Source organism: Phodopus roborovskii, unplaced genomic scaffold (genome assembly GCF_943737965.1).
Source record: "Phodopus roborovskii unplaced genomic scaffold, PHOROB, whole genome shotgun sequence".
NCBI lineage: Eukaryota > Metazoa > Chordata > Mammalia > Rodentia > Cricetidae > Phodopus > Phodopus roborovskii.
The window spans coordinates 787,944-807,421 of NW_026126636.1; the positions used below are offsets into that span (position 1 = coordinate 787,944).

A 19,478-nucleotide genomic window follows, 5' to 3' on the forward strand; every position below is an offset into this window, starting at 1 on the left:
GGCCGAGCCAACAGGTAGGGACACTGTGTGAAGGGAAAGGAGGATCTGTTGAACCCGCAGATGTTATTAGGTGTTGAAAATGGTAAAATATTAATAATTGAAATGTGAATGAGTAATTGCAGTCTGTAAATAGAAAATACAAGGAAGACGATCCATTCCCAAAACAAATTGGAGGACACTGCCATATTGCATAATTGGCATTTAATAATTCATCTTTTTATTATTGTTTTTGACTATAATTTCTTAGCATTATTATGGGTGGATAAGTCATGAAATGCAAGGGTCCTCTCCCGCCCCGACCCATGCCCAACTGATGCTATTGCCTCTTTCTGCTACTGCACCTGGCACAGATCTGAACTCTGATTTTATTTCTAGGGATGGAAGAAGCGAGTCTGTGCCTTGGAGTGTCCTCGACGGCACCGGAAGCTGAGCCTCACCTGAGTGGTCCGGTCCTCAATGGTCAGTATGCCATGAGCCAGAAGTTGCACCAGATCACTTCCCAGCTCAGCCATGCCTTTCCTGAACTGCATCCGCGGCCCAACCCAGAGGAGAAGCAACCTGCAGCCCTTGAGGAAAAGGCCCACGTACCCATGAGCGGGCAGCCCATGGGCAGCCAAATGGCCTTGCTGGCCAATCAGCTGGGCCGTGATGTGGACAACAGCCTCAATGGGCGTGTGGACCTGCAGCAGTTCCTCAATGGGCAGAACTTAGGCATCATGTCTCAGATGAGTGACATCGAGGATGATGCCCGAAAGAACCGGAAGTATCCGTGTCCTCTGTGTGGCAAGCGTTTCCGGTTCAACAGCATCCTTTCCCTGCACATGCGCACTCACACCGGCGAGAAGCCATTCAAGTGCCCCTACTGCGACCACCGTGCAGCCCAAAAAGGAAACCTCAAGATCCACCTGCGGACCCACAAGCTGGGCAACCTGGGGAAGGGGCGTGGACGGGTTCGTGAGGAGAACCGTCTGCTGCACGAGTTAGAGGAGAGGGCCATTCTGCGGGACAAGCAGATGAAGGGTAGCCTGCTGCAACCGAGGTCTGATCTCAAGCCCTTGGCACATGCCCAGCAGGCCCCATTGGCCACCTGCAATTTAGCCTTGCCCCCCAACCACAGTGTGCCCGATGTAGCCCACCCAGCACCCTCCCCCAAGCCGGCCAGTCTGCAGGAGGATTCGGTGACCCCGGCTGCGGGCTTCAGATGCACCTTTTGCAAAGGCAAGTTCAAGAAGCGTGAGGAGCTGGACCGCCACATCCGCATTTTGCATAAGCCCTACAAGTGCACATTGTGTGACTTTGCAGCCTCACAGGAGGAGGAGCTTATCAGCCATGTGGAGAAGGCACACATCACCGCGGAGTCGGCCCAAGGCCAGGGCCCCAATGGTGGTGGAGAGCAGTCGGCCAACGAGTTCCGCTGTGAGGTTTGTGGCCAGGTGTTCAGCCAGGCCTGGTTCCTGAAGGGCCACATGCGCAAGCACAAAGATTCCTTTGAGCACTGCTGCCAGATCTGTGGTCGGCGCTTCAAGGAGCCTTGGTTCCTGAAGAATCACATGAAGGTCCACCTCAACAAGCTATCGGTGAAGAACAAGTCCCCCACCGAGCCTGAGGTGTCTGTGCCTATGGGTGGCCTATCCCAGGAGGCTCATGCCAACCTGTATTCTAGGTACCTATCCTGCCTGCAGAGTGGCTTTATGGCCCCGGATAAAGCCAGCCTGAGCGAGCCCACCCAGCTCTACGGCAAAGGGGAGCTCCCGGCCAAGGAGAAAGAGGTTCTGGGAAAGCTACTGTCGCCCATTTCCAGTATGGCTCACAGTGTCCAGGAGGGAGACAAGCACTCCCTACTGGGCTGCCTCAACCTCGTGCCACCACTAAAATCCAGCTGCATCGAGCGTTTGCAGGCAGCTGCCAAAGCGGCGGAAATGGACCCCGTGAACAGCTATCAGGCCTGGCAGCTCATGGCCAGGGGCATGGCCATGGAACATGGCTTCCTATCTAAAGAGCATCAGCTCACGCGCAACCACGAAGACACTTTGGCAAACGCCGGAGTTCTGTTTGATAAGGAGAAGCGGGAGTACGTGTTAGTGGGAGCAGATGGCTCCAAGCAGAAAATGCCTGCTGATTTGGTTCACAGCACTAAAGTGGGCAATCAGAGAGACCTGCCAAATAAGCTCGACCCTCTAGAAGGCAGTCGGGAATTTTTGTCACATGGGCTCAACCAGACGCTCGAATACAACCTGCAGGGTCCTGGGAACATGAAGGAGAAGCCCACTGAATGCCCGGACTGCGGGCGGGTGTTCCGCACCTACCACCAGGTTGTCGTGCATTCTCGTGTTCACAAGCGGGACCGCAAAAGTGATGAGGATGCTCTCCACGTGGGCGTGGGCCTGGAGGAGCGGCGTGGCTCAGGCAGTGACCAGGAGTCCCAGTCGGTGAGCCGCTCCACCACACCGGGCTCCTCTAATGTGACAGAAGAGAGCGGGGCTGGAGGTGGCCTGTCTCAGACTGGGAGCGCCCAGGAGGACAGTCCACACCCTTCTTCACCTTCTTCCTCAGGTAAGTTGATAGGAAGGAAGGGGATGGGCCTGCCCCCCCCTGCCCCCTGGCGGGACCTGCTTGGTCCTGTACATTAGCCTCAGGCCTTAAGATCGGTCTGAGGTTGGAGGTTGGTGTGGCTGGACCATGGATGGTGGTAGGCTGGATGCTGGGCTGTGTGTTAGGTTCCTTCAAGGTGGTGCCCTGTTCCAAAGTCGGGACTGTCATTTCAACCTCGAACCATGGCTACCAGCAAAAGGTGGAGATGGTGGCATGCTTTGGGATGGGTCCCAGTTTGTCCTTCCCCTGCAGCTGTTCAGTTCCATTTGCCATCTAACCTGGTTCTTAGCTTTGTCTCTGGAACCCAGGAGTTCAGGCTTGACGCCAGAACACCATGTACACGTGGAGGGTCTCCATTGCCTCGCCTTGACTGTATCCACACAAGTCTTTCATCTGGGAGTTCTCTCCCAGCCTCCCTCCCCGGGCAGAAGCTACCTCTTGTGCCCTTTTGATGCTGCAGCCTGGCTCACCTGTCCCCCCCCCATCCCCCCACCCCCGAGCCACACTGCTTCCCTCTGATGGTTTTAGTCAGGCTCAGAGGTTTGAAAACACAGATGCGTGGCTGTGTGTCTTCAGCTGTACTGTGTTGCATGGGCGATACAATTCTGGGGTCTAAAATAGCAAAGCAGAAAAATCTGTCATCAAAAATGTCTGTGAAACGCTGAAGCATCCTGGCCCCGTTTGAGGGGGAGAAAGAAAAGGAAAGAAAAGAAAAAAGGATAAATATACTAGTCTAAGATGGCTAAATTAAAATCGCTACCTAACAGCAGGTAAGGGGTTGCCTTCATCCATATTTCCCAAGTCTCTTACTAATGGATAGTAAATTGAAAGTTATATCTCCAGCCCTTTATAAAGAAAGTACCTCGCTAATACTGTAATCATTCTACTGCCTAACAACAGAGGAAATCATGCCATAACAAATACCCTGTTACTAATGGCAACATTGATTTCTGCAATCAGCCATTAAGTCTAGAAAATGAAAGACAGTTTGAGGCACCTCGAGGCACTGCATTGCCCACTGTTAAAGATGTGGCATTGCGCCGCTGAGGGTCATTTTTTAAAAGTTTTTTTCTGCTCTCTGTTTGAGTGTGTGCGTGCATGTGTGTGTGTGCATGAGAGTGTGCATGCGTGTTCTCTGTTGGCTGTTATTTCTATCATAGAAACGATTCACTGCTGTAGTTACTAACTAGATGCCGGCACACTTTGTTGTCATTCTCTCTTCAGCTTGCTTCCCTTCCTTCTACAAAGAAACGCATGGGAGAATAAAGTGTGTGTGTGTGTGAGTGTGTGAGTGTGTGTGTGTGTGTGTGTGTGTGTGTGCTTATTACAAGCCAGTCTTACACATAAATCTGAACTACACATTCCAGAGATTCCGATAGCACTTAATGCTGCTGCTTAAATACCCATGAAACACACTGTCTGCTCGTGGAGTCCTGGACTCGCTGGCGATTTATTACTGACAAGATGCTTTGGGAGAGTCTACCAAGGATGTGAGGGCCATGGGAGGATGAGGTCACGCTGCGTGGAGGGGCCTTGCATGAGAGTGAAGTTGTGAAGTTGTCCCTCCTGCCAATGGGAGCTCCACCAGGATGGGTCCCCACATACTGGTGCTGAGCTTCAGGCATGCCTCTGCTGTCTCCACGGACTCCTTCCGACCTCTTGGAAAGGGGTCTCTTCTTCAGGAAATGTGTTCTTCGCTGTTCTGAGATTGGGGACCTACCAGGGGCAGAGGTCAGGAAGCAGACTGGATTCCCTAAGTTTTTGGAGTGACATGGTTTTCACACTGACAGATTCCATGCCCTCTCCCAGACCTGCTAAAACAAGAGGATCTTAGCATTATATTCCAATGCCAAATGTTCAGCTCTATTAATGACACGTTTACCATGTTTTTATCACCTTCTGGCCAAGTGATAGCCAGCTGCTTGCTGCTTCCCCATCTCTAAATACTCTGCTGGAAGAAAAAAAATGCACACCAAAAAAAAAAAATTCAGATTTATTTATTTATTTATTTATTTATTTATTTATTTATTGCTTAAGAGATGCATTGAGTTGGCATTAGCTCTCCACCTTATTCTCCCCGTTGAAGGATTTTACAATTGTGAATACTGATTCTTTCATTTGGGGTTTGACTTCTTTGTTTTCTTCATATTCAAATCAGACCCTTTCATAATTTTTCTGACTAAGTAGGGAAATGGATGGCATACCCACTCTGCAGCCCAAATCAGATGCATGTCTGAGGGCTTTCAGGTTTTGCTGGGATTTAGGATTCTCATCCAAATCTGGTTCACTTCCCCCCCTCTTCTTTCTAACAAGTGTGACTTGTATAAAGTGTGATTCAAAGATGCGTTCAAATAAAACCCTTGACACAGTAGGTATTTCTATTGTTACCTGTGAGAAACCTGCAAGGTGAAGGGGAGGGGAAAATGTAAGCCCTTAAGTAAAGAAAAAAGTACTTATTAAGGCTTTTATTAAGAAATAACTGCAAAACACGGTCTTACAAATTTCTCAGACTGCATAACAATGTCACAAAACTTCATTTGCATGGCTTGATTCTTTTTTTTGTTGAAAACTGGGTCAGTAGGGCCTGAGAAACTATTTTTTCAGATCTTAACCAATGAATTCTTCTTTATAAATCGCTGCTCTTAACATGATAGTAGTTTTGAATTCATCATAAAAAAAAAAAAAAACCTTTTTAGCAGAGCCTCTTAGAATAGATCTCTAGAAGAAGGCTTACAATGAGTGGCAGAGACGTCCTTTGTTATCTGATGTAATTCTTTGCAAAGGAGGATTGGGAACCGAGTGGCTGTTTAAAAATGTCTTGCTCAGACCGAGACGAAGAAGGGGTCAAGTTTGCAATCAAACAGTTATTGCCGAGATGGGCGACTGTCACTGGCTAGGCTAATGTGGGATGCAGCTGTTTGTTATGTGAGCAAAAGAATGTTTGAATCAGTGAACATGTGAAAATGATTCCAGTGAACCAGAAAATGTGTTTGTTCTTTTGCCTCTCCAAACTGCTGAGAACCGAGCTTAAGATCAACCGTGAAAACTAGGACCTTTGACAGATGGAGAGGTCATATTTTCTAACAGAAAAGCGACAGAACTTGCCACACAGATCACCTCCCCATCTCCCTTTGTTGTTGTTTGTTTGTTTATTTTTGACTCGTTTATAATTTCACACCATAGTGCACCATAGTCGTTTGCTTTCGTGTGCATTGCAAAGCGAAACTATTTGGAGAGCATCAGCTTATAAATTTTACTCTTTTATGACATTTAGAGAGTAGGGCGGCTGTTCTGATGCCTTCTCGTTTTCTGGCTCGAGTGCAAAGGCTCTGATGACATTAATCTCTGTATCTTTCCCTGAAACCTTCCCTCAAACGACCGATGTATCCTAGCTTTTGCTATGAGTTAGAAAACAACTAAAGTCCCGTTTCTTCAGATTTTGCTTTGGAAATCATGCTTAGTATAATTAAAACTTAATGTACTAAGAAACGATACTGTTCATTATATCCAACAGGGCAGTTACCTTCTGAATCCCCCATCATTTTGGAGTGGGGATAATTGAAGTGTTGATGGTGGGAAGGGGGTAATTGAATGCATTGACCCTTCGTTCATTAAATAAAGTCAGGAAAGTTGCTTGATCAATGGAAGCCAGGGAGGGAGAGATGCAAAGATGGAAATACCGTTAACCCCTACTTCTTCTGCTGTAATATTTTGAGTTGGACAAGGATTATTTGATCAGCTGGGCTAAAAGCCTCGGGGTCGGTCAGCTTTTGTTGCTAGAATGCATTCCTCAGATGCTGAGTCTTCATCCCGCCTGGGCCCATTGACCACTGCATCAGAGGCCTTTACCCACACCCCCTGCAAACCATTGGTGATAGTGAGATGATAGATTTTCTTCCTTTCTCACTTTTTTTTTCTCCTGTGATTCACCCTCCCTGCCCCCATTCATGATAAGCACCGCCTGTTCCACACAAACAAATCCAAGGCCTTAAAAGATGATTTAAAAAACCACAAAGAAAAGAGAAAACATAGAAGTCTGAGGATTAAGATCTCCTTTTTCCCTTTACTTTTCTTTCTTTTTTCTTTCCTTTTTCTTTTTCTTTTCCTTTTTCTTTTCTTTTTTTTTTTTCTTTTTGCTTGTGCATTCCAATTGTTCTTAAAATATTTGGCAATGTCAATTAGTAACTGAGCAGAGTTAGCTGATGAACACAATTTTCCAGTAGACTGAGCACCCTATTGTTGCCGAGCGAACAGCAGATTTCTGAGGTCATTATCATTCGCTGGTTGCTTGGCCCAGCTGCTTCCTGCTGCAAAAGCCAAACTTTATACTGGAGCTCGGGGATGGCTGCAGCAACAGGGGGCTGGGAGGGGGAGAGGGGAGCTGGCTGCAGAGCCGAAGACAGTCATTATCGGCAGAGGAAACAGAAAGCAAAAGTTTTCAGGCTATTCCGGGAAAACCGTAGTGCCGGCCCTGCACCCTGTCAATTTGCCACCTCCAGGAGAGGTCAAGGTTGGGAGAACATCCCCAAGGCATGGTGGCCACTTTCCTCTGGTAGAGCACAACTTTGGGAAATAATCATTTATAAACTCCTAAAGAATGTTTAACGCAACCAAGAGCATGAGTGCAACTCCCTCATAGATGGATAAGACACTTGTATTTTCATTTTAAAAAGCCATCCATGGTTTCAGATGCCTTCAGCAACTTAGAATGAGTAAACTCAGGGACCACAGGTAGGAAGCAGCATGGCATTTTGCAAAGGGACCTTTGAATCCTGGTCTGAAATTCCTTGAAAAATAAAATTTCGTGCCCGGGCTCACTCCTATGCCTGTCCGTTTTTTTTTTTCTTTCCCTCCATCACCCTGACTCCTGCCCCCCACCTCCAGCCCAATTTTGGAGCTATTTCATAGAGATGAAAGCTGCCTCTTTTTTTTTTTTTTTTTTTTTTTAAAGCTCAGCTGTCAAAGCCGAACACCATATGCAGCCCTTCCGTCCCCACCGTGGGAGCATGTGCAGGCGGCCACTGTGTTTGTGGAGATTTACCAAGGCCCAGCTTGTGTGTGCCAAAGCAATGCCCAGGCAGGCACTGGCCAAAGTCCTTCTTCCAAGTTGATGATTTGGTGGCCACCCGCCTGGATGGATGCACTGGCTGAGACTCCTGGGGAATGTTAGAGAGGGCAAGGGTCAGAGGCCTGGGTGACTTCCTATAGTCCTTAGCTCTTCTACATGGTCCTGGGGTGGTCCATTCTCCGGGGAGCAGCTTGTGATGCTAGCTGACAGTCACTGGCAGATGCTAGTTGCTTTGGGACAGTCACTGCATCTCCTTCCTCCCATGGGAGCTTGGATGCTTCCCAATACTTCTTTTAATAAACTCCCCATTCCAAGGTGAATACTCACTGTTTTGTATTCAGAAACAGCTATTCAAAAGCACACAGTGACATCCTGGGGCTTCTGCTGTCACTGCCCCCCTTGAATCTGGCTGTAAACCCTGCCTTCTTTGAGGCTAGACACCTTCACACCTGAAGCACAGCAGCAGAAGAGGCTCTGGAAGGTTCTAGTCTCCCTACACACTTGTAGTCTCTGGACATCATGCGGGCACCAAGGGTTGGATTCCAGGCCTATGCTTGATGAAAGTCCAGGCAAGGTTTGGTTGATTGACTCCGTTTACCTGGGTGCAGACTGTCCACCCTGTGTTGATCCTTTCTGTCCCTCCTGGTGTGCATCAAGGGAGGGGCGTTGTGAGCCAGTCCACAGAGCTCTGAGACACCCATGCTGCACCAGGGGTTGCTCACTGGCTTGAGGAATGGAAATGGTCTTTTAAATCCCAAACGATGGCTGTAAGCAAACACTGATGAGCAAAGGGCAGGTATAAATTAAGCAAAGAGTTAGACTGCCAGTTTTGAAAACATAGCTCGAGTGGGAGTTTCTGAATCACATCCTGGCTGCCACCACCTTTGGGTAGGTTGGGGCTAGAGCTATTGGTTTGCTTTATAAACAGGCACCGTGGGACATCTACACTATGGTTTGCCCAGAAGCAGGGCTCTTTTGTACCTTGCATAGGAGAAGTACATTTTCTGGAAAGAAATGCTGGAATGTGTCTCAATTTACAAGCTTCATGTGGCCTTTAGGAAATTTGGGAGCAGGGCTAAGTTTCAAGGCCTCTGTTTTACTGAAAAAATCACCACTGGATTCCAGACTCCAGCAAAGATACTTGGGTAGCTCAAGATGGAGAATATGAAATCCATTGAGGAGAACCCAACATTCTAATGATGGCACTTTGTAAGGGTTATATGGAGCCATTTGGCCTGTGGAGTCAGAGAAGTGTTTTCTGACTGTGGAGCTGTGTATAGATGTTGAGGGTAACAGTTTGAAGCAATCTTGGAGATGGGTGATTGGCTCTTGGCACTCACCTCATTCATGATGATAACATTGAAATTTGTGCCATCTGTGAACCTGGGGTCTTCTGGTTACCCTCTCAGGCCCAGGCCATCCTTGTTGGCATCTGATAGGCATTTCTCACCCTTATCAAAGCTCTGAACAGGATCTAGAAAGGAAATGGCTAGGAGTGACTTGAGGGTACACAGAAGAGAAGATGGATGGAGAGAGGAGGGTGGGCAGGCAGGTGGGGAGGGGCTTTGATCTCCCCAGGAATGATCACGGCTGCAGCTGAGAGGAGTTGAGGGTCCCCCTTGCCTTTTCCTGGCAGGATGGGACCGTGGCAACATTTACTTAAGCTGTGGAGTCTGGCACAGCCGCATCCGGGCGCCATCTGGAAGGCCCTTCTCAGAAAGCCACAGACCCCTGCTACAGGAACTCAGGGGAACAGGACTTGGGCAGAGTTTGGGGTTTATTCCCTCCCCCCACTTAGGCACATCGTGAGCATCCAAGCACCTGAGTAGGTTGAGGCCCCTCTGGGACTCGAATGCTAAAGTCTAAAGTGGGGGGTTTCCTTCTGCACTCCTCTGGTTAATTCTAGAGGCTGATCTGGCTTAGGCTGGCTTTGTCGGAGGGCACTTACTGTCCCAGCTGCCTCTCCACCTGCTTATTTGATGTTGCATGTTGCTTCCTGCCTTTACTCAACTCTACTAGCTACATGCATACTCACCTTGGAAACAAGGCCATTAATGTGATGGAAGTCTCCCTAAATGCCCTGGGGAGACAGGATCTAGAATTCAGTGGGCTTGACTCATGAAAAATGGGACCAAACCAAGTATAGAGAGCTGATGCCACCTTTGCCCTGATTTGCATTTTCAAAAGAAACAGCAGTGTCTTGAGACAATAAATGTCTCACCTCTGCCTGCAGCTACTTGGTGGGTGGCTAGGGCTTCACCAGGAGGCGCTGTGCTGAAATCAAGGGGGGTGGTCTGGGTGGGTGCAATTCAACTGGCTTTTTTTCCCCCTACCACAAGAAAGCGAGGGCTTATCTTCCTGTGGGACCCATCTCTGTGTCTTGGTTGCTATGTGTGACATGTGACATGTGTCTGAGAGAAGTGAGAGACACAGCACAAGCTGGCTCCTTGGCTCTTGCTGCCCACTACACCGCATGGGCATGGTAAGGGTGGGGTGGGTGGGGTTGGTGGGGTGGGAGGGGTGGGAGGGGCTTCTGCTTGAGGTGCCCTGGGCAGAGTGCTCTGTCTGCCGAGGGTGTGAGGAAGTGGGTCTTGGATGTACTTCGTTTTAACAACTTGTCACATGCTTTTGAGGATGCCGGCCATTAGCTGCTCTCCTTGTGAAGCAGGGCGTATGTCTCAGGACTCAACATTGACCTGTGTCCAGGGTCTAGGATGTTCCCCGAGGAATGCAGCCATTCTCTTGCAGAGGCATTTGTACAGATGGAATTTTGGTTGAGGCTCCACTCGTTTCTTTCCTCTTGTCTGGATTCAGGTCCAAAGCTATCAGAACAGGTCGCCACCACGATGTTATGTTTATTAAAGCAGCTTGTAGACACTCCAAGCTTGGTGGCCTTTGTGTGTGGCGTGCAGAATCCCCTTTGCTGTCTTCAGTCATCCTGAGAGGCATTTTGGAGCCTTTCCAACCTGCCTATGTTGAGCTCAGTATCTATAGTGACAGGGGTTGCTGTCCTTGAAGAACAAGCCAGATATGGTGTTCTCTTTATTGATAAAAAAATATTTAGAATTTTGATAAGTAGCAGTTTTATTTTATTTAACTCCCCCAATGATGGGAATGATCTTCCAGTTTGACAGTGGTGTGATGTCATAATCCCAGATGAGGGAGGAGCCTTGGCCTGGTATGTATCATTGTCAGCTGGGTCCAAGGCCTCTGAAATGGCCTTGCTCATGAGCAAGAGAGGCTGCTGCTGTCTGCTGCTGGCTCTTTTTTTTTCTTATGATAAACTAACCCTTACTTACCTTGGACGTTCAGAAGATACAGATACATTAATTTCTTTTCTTGAACTAAGAATGGTGGCTTACACCTGTGAATCTAGCACTCAGGATGCTGAGGCAAGGCATCTCAAATGTGAGGCCCACCTGTTGGGGATTCCAAGGCCAACCTGGGCAACATAGCCAGACACGGTCTCAAAACCAGAAACAAGCAAGCAAAAGTTAATGAACAAAGGAACAAAGCAATTGTAGATGGATATACTTACAACCACTCAGGACTTCACCCTATGATCACTCTAATTCATGCCTTTCTGTTCTTTTTTTTATGCATCTGACCGTGTGGTTCATGAGTGGGTCACATTGTACACACTCCATGTAATCATTCCTAGGTTTATGTTACATGTTAGGTTCTGAAGGACACATGATATCTGCAGTAAATACTCAATTTCACCTTAAATTAAAGGGCATGATGATGTCTGGTATAGCTTAGTAAAACCGGTAGGAGGATGGGTGTGTCATATGGGGTATTGCATGCAGGCTTCTGTCCTATTATAATAACTATCCTTTTGTTTCATGTTTTCCTGTTTCGAGACAGGATCATACGATGTAGCCCAGGATGGTTTCAAACGTGAGAACCTCCTGTTTCAACCTCCCGGGTGCTGTAACTGGATGTGCACACCACCAGGGCCAGCACATTACTTTGCTTTTCTTCTTCAGAGAATCACAGAATAAGATAGAGATACAGAGAAGAAAAGGCATATCTATAAAAAGATTGATTCAATGTGTCCACAAGGCAGAGAGCTTGGTTTTAGTTTTCTCACTCTGAGAAGACACACCCCATGGACATCCTTTGCATGTTTATGTCTGAATGGTTCCAATCACATGCGCAATTATTTCCTTAGGTGTAAGTAAGTCTGTGGTCCCCAGCAGGTGTCCCTGAGGCTGCAGATGTGTGACTGTCAGAAGTTTCCGTGCTGGAGACTTTGCCCTGGAGATTTTGCCCCAAGTAAATCCCTCCATGACTGTGAATTTGTCCCCTTCGCTCTTTGACTCCTTTGTTCCCTCATAGTGAGTGCGTGCCTGTGATCAACCATTAGTTCATTTCTTTTCTAACTGAAGTAGGTTCCGATGCAAAGGGGAGGAGAGAGAGAGAGCACATCTAAGCTCACAGAGGCTCACACAAGCGTTATGGAGTGAGGCAGACACCTGGAAGTTCTCCAGGAGCTTTTGGAGATCATTGGTGTCCTGTTTGTTCCCCTATATCTCATGAGGGTTAAGGAGCCTTCTCTGTTACCTAAGTAACTATTTCAATAGGTCAGACAGGTCATGAACTCTCCATCCTCCTGCTTTGCCTCCTGAGTGCTGGGATTATAGGCATGCATCTCTCTGTCTGGCTGCAAGTAGCTGCAAGTAACTCACCGAGCAGAGAGGAGTAACTCCTTCCCTCTGTAGAACCTAACCAGTCTTGGTGATGCCAGGAGCAGGTAGATACGATGTATTAATTTCCTCCATCTTTACTATCATGACATATCCAACAGAAACAACTGAAGGCTGAGGAGATATACTCTGATGCTGGATTCAGGTAATACTATAGCAGGGAAGGTATGGTGGCTAAAGTGATTTGGTCCATGGCTAAGGAAGCGTGCTGGGCCGGCTTCTCACATACTCCTGACCATGTAGGAAGCAGAAGGGCTCTGCCAAGAATTGGGACTGGACAACAGCTTTCAAGGCTCTCCTCCAGTGACCTACTTCACCAAATAGGCTCCAACTCCTAAAGTTCAACAATGTAACAGAACAACACCACTAGCTGGGAATCAATCTGGAGGAACATTCCACATTCAACTCACAGCACACAGACTTGTCCCTGCCTCCACCAGCCCCTAGCTGTGGTCCTTTGTCCTGGGCTGTGAAGCTTGGGTTAATCAGTCTTGATACATCCTTAACAGGACACTGGAGAAGAGCCTGGTTTCTGAGGAAGGCAGGGGACTACAGGACAGGATTGACACTGGTCCTGGGGGAGCTGGGCACCTTGGCAGGGCTGCCCGTCAATGTTTTTGGTTGAGAACAGCACAATAAAGGCTAGTGTGTCTACACTTGGGATGAAGTGGAGGTTCCAGAACTTGCTTTTGTCTCTGTCCATGCTGTCTTCTTGGTCACTGAGTCATGAACTGGTCAATTGTCAGACTACGGGTTGGGGGCGAGCCTGTCACTGGGATCCTAAGTAAGTAACCCTGAAAAATTGCATGGCTTCATATTGAGATGAACGCTTTTTGCCACAGCTTTGCTCATTTCACCCAAGTGAACTTTCTTTTACTGAGAAAATGCACACACCTGCTCACAGAGGCTCTGGTGAGTTCGGGGCCAGGATGTGTCCTCTGCATAATACCCCCACAGCATGCCAGCAGAAGACATGGTTGAGGATGCTGTTGTCCTTCTGTTGGGGCAGGAACTGCACAAGGGCTCATAGGAGACCTGTGCAAACAGACACTGTCTGCCCTCAGCGTTCCTTGGTGCTCTCTGGCTCCTCACGAAATATAACATTACAGGCCTGACTCTGGGTCCACAGTCACACACACTTTTCTAATGTGTAAGAACCATCTTGGGACAGCCTGACGATTCAGTGGGTAAAGGCGCTTGGAGCCAAGTCCGAAGACCTGAGCTATTTCTTACAGAACCTCATGGTGGAAGGAGAGAACTGATACCTGCAAGTTGTTTTCTGACCCCTGTGTACACACACACACACACACACACACACACACACACTAGTGCACTCACACACAAGTGCTCACACACACACACACACACACACACACACACACACACACAAATAAAAGAAACTGGAAGTGGTAGCATATCCCTTTAATTCCAGCTCTTGGCAAAGCAGGTCTGGTTTACATAATGAAGCCCTGTCTGGAAAACAATAAAAACGGGAAAGATAGGCAGAAGCTCCAAGTAGAAAGTGCACACCTCACCCTGAAACCTGTCCCTGGTCTTCTGGTTCCGGCTACCATCCTGGCCTTCTGGGTGGCATCCTCAGCGTAGAAAACCTCAAAGCCTGCCCCCAGAGTAATACACTTCCCCCAACAAGGCCACACCCACTCCACAAAGCCACACCTCTTAATGTTGCCACTCCCTATAAGATTATGGGGGTCAATTACATTTAAACTACCACAGGTGGCTTCCCCATAGTCATGTAGACAGAGGCCCTCTACAGTCAACTTTACTCGTTCTGTGTACTCTAGTGCTTCCTGAGACCCTGAGGTCACAGAATCAAATGCAAATGGCTGGGAGGCGTGACTGGAACCTTAGGTGAGGGTCCAGTGACCCCCCCTCCCCCCCCACACACACCTTCTTTCTTTTAGGGAATGCCACAGTCCCGGATGTTTAATGGACTCTTGCAAGTAAGCACAGCTGCTCTGATAAAGATGACAGCCATTCATCTTTTACAACAGGAAGTGCTAAAGGTAGTAGTATAGGAGGTAGCACCTGATTGCAGGAAGGTCACCAGGAGGGTGCCCTTGGGGTTGCCTCTTGCTAGGGCCTCTTCCGGTATATTCCCTTTCTGAGTTTCCTGGCTTCTGTGCCCCCCCTCCCCCAGTTATTTATGTCAGGCACTTGATGAAGAGAAGTCCCTTCTCTTCCTCAGAGTGTCACTCTGGAGGGGGTCATTTTCTGTTGGGCTCAGTAGAGGACGAGGCTTTCCAAAGTCGGGGTTTGTAGCTCTGAAGTTTGTTTTTATTTATTTATGGGGTGTGTGTGGAGAAGTTGAGACAGAGTCTTGCCATGTAACCCAAGTGGGGCCTCCAGCCGGAACTTCCTGAGTGCTGGGATTACAGCTGTGTGCGTTACCACACGTGGGTTCTTCTTCTCATCACTGATAATTGTGTCTAAATCCCATTAGGTCATCGGTGCCTAGACAGCAGAAGGGCCGAGTAGACCCTTCTGTCTCTTTTTGCATTGGGATCCATCCACCTCCCAGGCCTCTAACATCCCTAGGAGCAGAACTCTGCCACTGGATAGGCCCCATGTTCTACCAGCAGTGGCTGAAGAATATTCTTGCACTGGGGACCATCTCACTGTTCCTTAGAAGTTATGTATCCCATCAAGTTCACCTTAGCTTCTCTGTGTTCCTTGTCAGTGATGACCCTTGTCTGTCCATGTCTCAACATAGACTGAACACAAGAAAACATTCCCTTGAATGGAGTCTGGTGGGTGTGAAATGGAGATACATCCAGCTGGTAGGCCATTGGTGGGCTACACAGCATCAGAAGCCTGACCTCAGTGATTTAAACTCACTGAATCTGATGACATCAGCTTGTGGTGCTGGAAAAAACAGTGGGTCTCGTTAAGACCAGGTGGAGTTAGCATCTTTGGTGGTTCTCAGGCACTGTCTCCCTCTCCTCTCTTCCTAGCAACAAACAGCTGCCAGAACTCAAACTTCATACCCACATACTACCAAACAGAAGAATACTTATTTCTGAGGGCTTAGTAAAGTTTTTTTAAAAGGTTATTTAAAAAAAAAAAATAAGTGTATATGTGTGTTGGCTGGTGTATGGGTATATTAGTGCAGTGCCCACTGAGATCAGAAGAAGGCGTTGGATCCCCATGGAGCTGGAGTTACAGGCACTTGTGAGTTGTCTGACATGAGTGCAGGGAACCCAAACTTGGATCCTCTGTAAGGGTGTGATGTGCTCTTAACCCCGGAGCCATCTCTCCAGCACTCTAACAACATCTTGCATGTGATGGTGTCCTAGCGTAGTAGTGTGCCCATTCCTGACCCAGTAGCCAGGAAGCACCAGTCGGCTGGTATCGGTTTGAAATGTGGGGAAGCATGGAACCTGAGCAAAAATACAGTATGTGGAGTACGATGGCAGCCAGGAGTAGTAGCCGAAGAGGCATTTGCTCTCCTGTTGAAGGACATAGGTAATGACATAGGTAATGAATGGGGCTAAGTCCGTAACTGAGGAATATCCTTTGCTTTGTGCACCTTCTGTTTTTAAAAGTAATAACAGGTTTCATCTTAGCCTGGACATGACTATGGATGCTGCTAAGGCAAGATAGCTATCCTCCCCCGCAAAAACAAAAGAAAAGAAAAGAAAAACCAAAAACCAAAAATAAAACATTGGCAAGAGGAAGGGAGGAAAACTTGACATTGCTTCTGTGGAGAAGAGGGTCTGGCTTGGGGAATAGCCACAGAACAATAGTTGTTAGTAGGGATTTGTGGGGCCTATAGGGGAGAGGCTTACCTCCTACCACCTCTCCTTTTATTTTTGTTTGCTGTGCCTCCTCTCCTTGTAAAAGCAGTGATCCCAAACACATCTGCAGGCTCCTGAGGAGTGATGAGTCCGAGGAGTCCGAATGTCCCTAATGTCCCTAGAACTGGGTGGAGGTGAGTCCTGGCTTCCCTGGAAGCTTTTACCCACATTAGGCTCTTAATCCCAGAGGTCAGATAGTGTCTCACAGTCTGCATGCAGGGGTTGTTTGTAAACGGAGGCTCAGGGAGGTTGAGTCACGACACAAAGCTGTGGAGTGGCCGCGCCTCTCAATATTGCAGGGTAGTCCAGCTAGGAATGAAGTCAGTTCAGCAGAAGATGGGAGCTCAAGACTCTTGGTAGAGCAGGCTGCAGGAAACTGGAGGATCACTGCTTCCCTCCGAGTGCCTCTGTGGGGTTGTTCCCTTGCATCTTCTGAAAATGAAGTGAAGAAATCATAACCGGCACTGGCTCTGCTCAGTCCAGGCTGACTGGGAGCCACTTATGCTCTACACTTAGACTTGAAGCCATCCCCCCAAGTCCCCAACCCCTCCTCAAGCTCAGTGTGTCCCCAGGGCTCAACACAGGGAGGAAGAAATGCGTGAGGCTCTTCCAAGGCTACAGGACTGCGACCCTGGTTGGCTACACTGTGCGAGTTTACAAAAGCCCAGTTTCCCCAAGTCTTCCAGTGGATCCTTTGCATACCCTTTGTGGCAGTGTGTGGGTGGTGCCACAGACACAGCGAGTGACTCAAGGAGAGGCTAATGCTCCTCTCTGCCTTGCCTGGAAGCCAGCCCTCTGCTGCTCCAGTCCTTTCTGAAGAAGGGTACCCCACTGGCAGGTGGGTGGGAAGAGAGGGGAGGCTCTCATCCTCCTAGCAGGGTCAGCCGCATTCTCTAAGGTGTAAATTAGGAGGGCAGACTCTTCTGGGAATGCTTCTGGAGGAGCCTTTGTTGTCTAGCAAGCCTCCTGGTGCCGTGGGCTGAACCAGGCAACCATTTCACACTGGCCATACTAAGCTGCAACACTCTGGGCAGTCCCTTGGACCCTGGCCTTCTCAAGGTTGCTTTTAGGTAGAACCCAAGGAAGAACTCCTCTTTTGGGGTGGGAAGATGATTGGCTGCTTCTCTCTCTCTCTCTCTCTCTCTCTCTCTCTCTCTCTCTCTCTCTCATACACACACACACAGAGCTGGTTTTCTCCTCTCTGTCTCCCCCCCCCCCGTGTGTGTGTGTGTGTGTGTGTGTGTGTGTGTGTGTGTGTGTGTGTGTTTGTAGATACTGAGGTGAGTGTATGTTCATCTTGGGGTAATACTATCATACATATTGGCTTGACTTTTGAGACTGTACCAAGGTCCCTGTATGTGTAGGGTGTTTAAGTATGGGTTGGGGTACATAGCTTGGTCTGGGAGCAAAGATATGTATGGCCCACACATTGATATGTGCTATAAATATCACTGTGGCTCTGTGGCTATCGTGACTTGTGTTAGAAGTGTGAATGTTTTGGCATGATTTGTGGAGTTTAAGAGTTTAGGAGACAATGTACATTTTTTTAATACATGGGTTCATAAAGGGTTTATGTGTTGAGATTCATATTGTGGTATGTGGTTGTGTATGTATTGGCGTAGGTATGTGCTGTGTGCTGTGTGCTGTGTGCTGTGTTGGGTGACTGCATTGGTGCATATTTTGCTTTAGTAAAGGGATGCATAAATATTAGGATGTATAGATCTGCACACATGTGCCTCTGTATGTGTAAATTGCATGATGGTTTCTTATTAGGAGGGTGGACTTGGCATCCCTGGTGCATAATGAATGAGCTCAATCCTGTCTTTAAGGAGTGGTAACTAAGTCTGCACCAGGCCCTGCCTCTTCCCAGAACCTCAGAGTACTGTAAACGGGGGCTTTTCCCTCTAGTACTGGCTCAGCTTCAGGCCAGTGGTTCTGAAATTCCAGTTACATACACAGGAAGCCCTGATTTCTGCTCCAGGTCCTCTGTGGCCTCAAGGTCTCTAGGTAAAAGTTGGGGCTTGCGGTTTTGAGGTTCCTAGACAGAGACCTGAGCCAGTCATGCATGAGTTGGGCTGTCCTCAGCAGTGTGGCGTTTAGGCTATGCTGCTTAACTCTAGAGAGAAGACACATGTGCTTAGCACAAAGCAGCATCCAAATGGCCCCACTTCCCTGTAGGTAACAATATATCAAGTCTCAGTGTGGAGCCTTTCACTGTCAAATAACAATGGGGGTTATAGTGACCTCAGCTGAGTGTGTCTCCAGGTGCCTGGGGTTCTCCAGAGGGCTCAGATGGGCCCAGGGCATGGCCTATGGCTCTGGAGGCAAACCCGCAGTATCTGTAGGACCCCTCTTGAGATAGCTATGACTTCATCCTGCCAGGGTGACCACCTATATCTCCAGGATTCTCTGAAGGTTTTCTGTCCTCCATCCTTGTTCTCAAAGTTCATACAGTATCAGCCTTACACACGGAGTCCCTGTTGGATGCCAGGGTGGTGCTCTAGAGCTATTAGGTGTCAGCCCACATCCCCGATCTGCAGAGGAGGCAAAGCTTATACCGAGCTTTCTGCAGCCCTAGAAAGTGACTTGTAGCACCTTTCAGTTCAGGTGGCCCAGGTCTGGGACCACAGTGGTTGGTGTAGGTGCAGCACCAAGGAAGTGGAACACGAAGCTTGGGTACTTGTCACAAAGCTGGGGCTCCAGAATGCTGCCCAGAATAAGCAGCTGCCAATTAGTGTCTTAGTCTAGCCCAGCAGTTCTCAACCTGTGGGGTTAGGGGCTTCATCACAACATGAAGAATTGTATTAAAAGGTTACAGAGTTAGGGAGGCTGAGAACCAGTGATCTAACCAGTGTGTAGGGTCTAGGTGGGCACCTGGCTCCTGAGGGTCAAGATCAAGAGGCTCTGTGTTCACAACACAGGCCTTTAGAAATGTCTGCCTTCTAGACTCAGAAATGTCTATTATGGGATAGAATGTGGTGGGTCAGGGTAGTCATGCATTAGACATAGGCTTTCCGGAGGTCTCATGGAGCAAAAAGATGGCAAGTCAGCCCTGATTCTACTGGAATTTGGACATGCTAGGTACTTAGGGATTCGCTGTCATTTGACTCTTAGAGGGGAAAATGCAGTCATGTCCAAGGGGATGGCAGAGAAGGGAGGTGATGGCATGGCCAATGAGGGGGAGGGCAGATCCCTCCATGTAAGTTTCTCTGGTCTGAGCTCACTGCTGGGAAAGCCATGCTCTGTGGGGACTCAGAGTGAACTGTGAAAGCTGGGAGTCCCCTGGGAATT

The 19,478-nt window shown here is 48.3% G+C and overlaps 1 protein-coding gene across 5 annotated transcripts in view; it reads left to right on the forward strand.

Annotated features, from left to right (window-relative positions):
- Positions 1-19,478, forward strand: part of Znf536 (zinc finger protein 536) — a 442,803-nt gene that overhangs the window by 199,066 nt on the left and 224,259 nt on the right. For all 5 annotated transcript variants that reach the window (XM_051207054.1, XM_051207056.1, XM_051207055.1 and 2 more), the window contains one exon: positions 376-2,553. In XM_051207054.1, coding sequence (XP_051063011.1) covers positions 378-2,553 — 2,176 coding nt within the window. In that variant the 5' untranslated portion in view covers positions 376-377. The remainder of the gene's footprint in view (positions 1-375; positions 2,554-19,478) is intronic.